The following is a 5,573-nucleotide window of genomic DNA, read 5'->3' on the forward strand; positions in this document are numbered from 1 at the left end:
GAGTTATCTGTGCGCTTGGTTTGCTCAGGCTGTCATCGGGGACGGGGGCCGTGCTCGCTGTTGAGCTACTTAAGGGCCTGTTTATCCCGGCCATTAAGCATCGGGCTGCTTAATATGACACGCTACGCCGAGAGGACCCTATTTGTCATTGTTATTAGACAGCTGTTTAGCGGACGGTCTCGTGAGCTCACCGTCGTTTGCCTCATCGATGCGCTTCGCGCCTGGTTCTCGTAGGGGGGGAGACCACGTCGCTCTTCTCACCGACTACATTTACTGTCTCTTGTTGTTGGGGAGCGACAGGGCTTGTCTGTCCAACCATACTCTACCTTGATCCTGTGCGTCAAACACCAATATTGGGGAAACTAGAGAGACCGACAAACCAAAACCTCTGATGGGATGCAGATTTATCCAGTCAGTCCCAATAATGCTGTTAGAAGGCAGCCTGAGCAAATAGAGGTAGTGCATGTATAGCATTGCTTCAGGGAATGGGGGACAGGAGGCGGCTTATGGAGAAATATTGAATTGTTTTAAGACAAGTTCTCCTTAGTGAGCAGAATTAATCGTTATTAGCCCCCTCAAAGATATGCCTAAGTACACAGGGACTATTATTGCGGTACTTCCCCATGCAGCCTCTCATTACAGCCCGTAATTACAGTTGGGCTGGCCCCGCGGCAGTCCCATCAATCCAGCCGGCTTCCCCCTGCCGAGCCGGCGCGCCAGCCACCACCGGGCATCCGTGGCCGGAGAAAAAACACACCAGAGAAGTGAGAGAGCGCCCCGACGCCTCGCTTTCCTCCCGCCAGCGCCGGCACATCCACCATCCCGTATGTGGCAAATGAACAGAATCATATCCTATTACTGTGAAGGGTCTAATTGAAACATGTTTATTTATGGCGCCGCGTTCTCAGACGAGGAGCCCAGGCGTTCACAGCCATGGCTAACGGGGCCCCGGCGATATGAGGCGGTGGAATTAAATTAAAAGCTCATAAAATGAAATATGCTCTGTATTAGCGGTTTGACACTTAATTTGCTTTCAAATGAGCAGAGGAAATCACAAATTAACTGTCCTATGTTTCCCCCCCCCCCCCTCCTCTACGCCACGCCACCCCTATTAGGCAGGGAGAGTGCAATTATAGGCAGAGGCTAATCGTTTAGTTTATGAATTCTTGTGGGGAAGGCACCCATGTGCCATTCAATATTAAAGACCAAAGGGGTCAGGGTTTCCCTTCTTGCGGTTGCTTGCTTTCCCCAGAAAGTCAAATTTTTTGCATAGGAGGGGAACGACATTTCACACGGCTCATTACAGGAAACTAAAATAGCCTCGACACCCTCCGTTTTCAGTAGAAACCGCTATAGCCTAAGACTTTTGACCTTTGAAATCGCCACACCCTCAAAAGCAGAGACGCTGCCCTGATCCGGGACCAGCGGACGTCTCCTCCCCTTGCGCTTCCAAGGCCGGTACGCGTCTTCGTGCGACTGATCTCTGGTCTGTCACCAGCTGACCTCTAACCCTCCCAATGAAGGGAGGGCCCTTCCTGCTCCAGAGAAGATGCTTCCTGCTTAAATAAACACATTGACCGGGTGAAGATCAGGCCTCTCCATGGGAGCTCTGGTCCCCTCTGCCGCCGCCATTGTGTGGGACTAGCTTAATGGGGAGTTGAGGGGGTCTGGGGGAAGACCGGGACAGAGAGAGAGAGGGTAGAGAGACTGCTCCTTTCATTCCGGCTTTATTGCCTGACCGCGGCCCGCACCGAAACAAAAGAGCTCTCTCAGTGGCGGCTCTCGGTCACCCGGAGACCGGCGGGAACAAATGGAGGTATTCGTCACAAGTCAATTATCGGCATCAGAGTTTACTCTGGAGTTCCACGGGCCCTCGCGCTTGAATGAAACGACCCGAGCGCTCTTACAGGGGATAAGTGACTGACTCACTCACATGTTTGCGTAACGGCGGTCGTCGTAGTCTGTGGATTTACTTAAGAATGAGTTGGAATGATCTACTCCTGGGTAAACTGTGTGTGTAATGATAGCCGTAATCTCTGGCTTTCATTTAGTTGCCTTTGATCTTTATGTGGTTCTTCCCCCATATTGGAAAAAAAGCTAGATACAGCAATGTATGGCAACATTTCATTTCATTTCATTTCAAACCTTTATTTAAACTTGAATTGAGGTTTCCCTCATTTACAGTCACGTCGAGTACAGTAGAGAAATACAGTAGAGAAAAAAAGGCATATAAAATCAAACAGCATATAAAATCATAACAATAAGACAACAAGGCGAGGCAAAAGTAAGGATAACAAATCAATTAAAATTGATTGACAATGGTTGGAGATCAAGGTTTTAAACTCTGCAACAGAGATTCTCAAGCTTTAAGGACTGTTGGAGTTCATTCCATGAGCTAGGGGCATCATATCAAAATGCAGATTTACCCTGTTCCGAGCAAACTCGGGGGACCTTAAGGACCAGCCAGTCACTAGAACGATTTTTAACATTAACCACTAACTCACTTTTAGTTTTAACATCTGACTGGTTTAAGACATTTTCAAAAATCTGCTGAACAAGTCCAATTCTTATAGAATCAATACAGTCAAATGAGCTTAAAAAAAAAAGATTCCATAATATTTGTAAACCGCTCCGAGTCAGTGATGAATACGGCCATGGGCCTGGTATTCCATCCAGGTAGCACCGTGTTTCCTGCCTGTGTGGTTATTGCATTCAGCAGTGTGTTTGTACAGCTGTGGGCCCACTAGGCTGACGGGAAGGTATTCTGTAGGTACCAGGGGAGAAGGGCTGCAGGTCTGAGCCTGTGCAGCTGAGCATCAGCAGCGATCCTCTGCTCTTCCCTGGTCTGAAACGATAAACAGCCACAGAAGAAGGCCTCGTAAGGCCGTATGATCTCATAGATATAGAATTTTGAGAACTGAACGTTCTAACGAAGATGCCGCAAAACGGTTAGCGCTCATTGGAAGCTCAATGGAAGCAACATTCCAAAACACATCCACCTGAATAAAAAAAACATTCTGATGATGTCACAGTGACTACTGGCCACGGGAAGCGTCTTGAGTGGTCACATTCAAAGAAAACGTTCGGAAAAGCTTACACCTGAGAGGGTTAATTGATTTGCAGGCTACTCAGTCACAAGATGCATTGTTTTCTCCCACTCCCACTGAGGTGAGTGAATCCAGAACACCGCTTTGCTTCCAGAATGGCTTATGATCCACTTCATATTCCACTCCAGTTTCATTTAAGTAAACACTCACCAATTTCACAGTATCTCCAAACCCGCTATCCCTGCACACTCACCCCCCTCTCCTCTCCCCTCTCCGCTCCCCTCTCCCTGTCCTCTGCCTTTGGCTGAGAGTGTGTGTGCTTTAAGTGTACGACCGTGTTGTTTCATTATTTACATAAACTGTTGTCAGGGTGCCCAATCTGGGCATAGTGGAGCGGCGTGTTGCTTAGCATAAAGACCAGGCTCTTATCTCAACACCTCCCTCCAGATGGGAGTAGGCCGAACATAGCAGCACACACGTATCACACACACACACACACACACACACACACACACACACACACACACACACACACACACACACACACACACACACACACACACACACACACACACACACACACACACACACACACACACAATCACACACATGCACAGGGACATACAAGCGTGCAGGCGCACACGTGCACACATACACACTCACTCCTGAACAATGCCAAGACAAAAGCCTAGTAGAACAGGTTTTGAAGAAGCTAGAGGAACGTATTGTGAATATGAAGCTGTACCAGTGGTTATATTTGTGGTTGCTGTGTCTTTTGGCTTTGATTTTCATTCTTAATCTCGCTTCTGGCTTTCATACCTTAGAGCCAGTTTATAACTGTCCTTACCCTTTTCCCCCCTCAAAGAATATATGACAAATATGTTAAAAACACGTTTTTTTCATATATTTATATCTATCATATTTCAGATGTGTCATTTCAAATATGTAACATTCGTTGTGTAAATATTTAATCATCCTATGACTTTTACTCACACCTGCCATATACACGGAAAGGAAACGGAGCATACTGTACAAGGTTGACCACCAGCGGTGCTCTTAAAGCTCCTCTTTTGATTAATCCCGGTGTGTTCATCACCACCACAACCAACGTAGTCTTTTTTTATTTTATTACAACAATTAAGTACGACATTCCTTCTCTTAATCCTAATCTTTCAAGGGTGGACAACGCAAGCGTTGCTTACAGTTCATAACCATTACCTGGCCAGCTGCAAACATCTTTTTGAGAGACACAACAGCCGTGTCAACAGTTAAACCTTGTGTTTTGTGAATTGTGCAACCGTATATAAGAGTGGGAACTGACATCTCGTTTCGCCATTTTTTGCCACTGCTTCTTCTCCTTCTTCAGGATGGATGATCGTTACGTTGTGTGTGATGTTTGGAAGCGGCTTGGATGTAGCAGTCCAACCGTTGGGTGGTCAAACGTAATGTGAGTGGCAGTTGGAAAAATAATCCTAATTTTTGTTGCACAAATCCAAACACATTGACCAATTCATCAGATACATACATGTGTTTGGTTAACGTGACATGTCCTCTCTGACGCCAATGGTTAACAATTAACATACTTTCTAAAGAAGCTGTAAACTTTAGTATGATGTTTTTGTCATGTTCTCTCTCTCTCTCTCTATGCTATTCTATTCTTCTAATCATCCTCGTTCTTGACTCTTCTCTCTCTCTCTTTCTCTGTACTATCTGTTTCTTTATTATGACATGGCTGAGTTTCAAACATCTCGTTCTGATATAGATAACATGCCTCTCTCAGCTCTCCTAATAGACCGGGAGAGTCACGTGGTAGTTCTAAGACAATCTTTTACCACGGGAGTTTCTCAAAGTAGCAGGTTTATATGGTTCCACTTATTCAATTCGTCTGACATTTTTACGAGAGCAGAGTTGAGCACAATTGAATGAGATCTGCGTACCTAATGCAAAACTACATCTGTCCAGGAAAGTACATTAGAGGAGTAGTCTCGAGCGGACGCAAACATGTTAATGCATGGCTTCAATGGAAACAAAGATGGCGGTGAATGGGTATTGTAGTAGTTACTGTACCATGGAAAAGATTGTGTAAAGATTACGATATAAAACACATTTGCTCAAAGATTAAGTTGAAACATTTACCTTTATTGGTTCTAACTAGGGATGTCCGATATTATCGGCCTACCGATATTGGCATAAAAATGTGATATCGGAAAATATCGGTATCGGTTTGAAAAAAAGATTTAAAATAAAAATGTTACACATTTATTTAACCTTTATTTACCCAGGCAAGCAAGTAAGAACAAATGATTATTTTATTTATTGTCAAAGTATAATAATAATAATAATAATAATAATAATAATAATAATAATAATAATAATAATAATAATAATAATAATAATAATAATAATAATAATAATAATAATAATGCAGGACCTGTTGCAGAGGTCTTTATTCGGCATGCAACGACACTCAATGTTTTAGCGGTACACACACAGCGGTTAGTTTTTAGCACACACACCGGAACACAC

At 44.3% G+C, this 5,573-nt stretch overlaps 1 protein-coding gene across 1 annotated transcript in view; it reads right to left on the bottom strand.

Annotated features, from left to right (window-relative positions):
• Positions 1 to 4,283, bottom strand: part of gli3 (GLI family zinc finger 3) — a gene marked incomplete at its 5' end in the record, with an annotated part of 24,568 nt that extends 20,285 nt beyond the window's left edge. The window contains 1 exon segment of the mRNA XM_084325836.1: positions 4,266 to 4,283. Within this exon segment, the coding sequence (XP_084181962.1) occupies positions 4,266 to 4,283 (18 nt within the window).
• Between the last annotated feature and the right edge of the window lie 1,290 nt (positions 4,284 to 5,573).

The sequence above is a fragment of the Notolepis coatsorum genome, assembly GCF_963971535.1.
Source record: "Notolepis coatsorum genome assembly, chromosome: 12".
Taxonomy (NCBI): Eukaryota; Metazoa; Chordata; class Actinopteri; order Aulopiformes; family Paralepididae; genus Notolepis; species Notolepis coatsorum.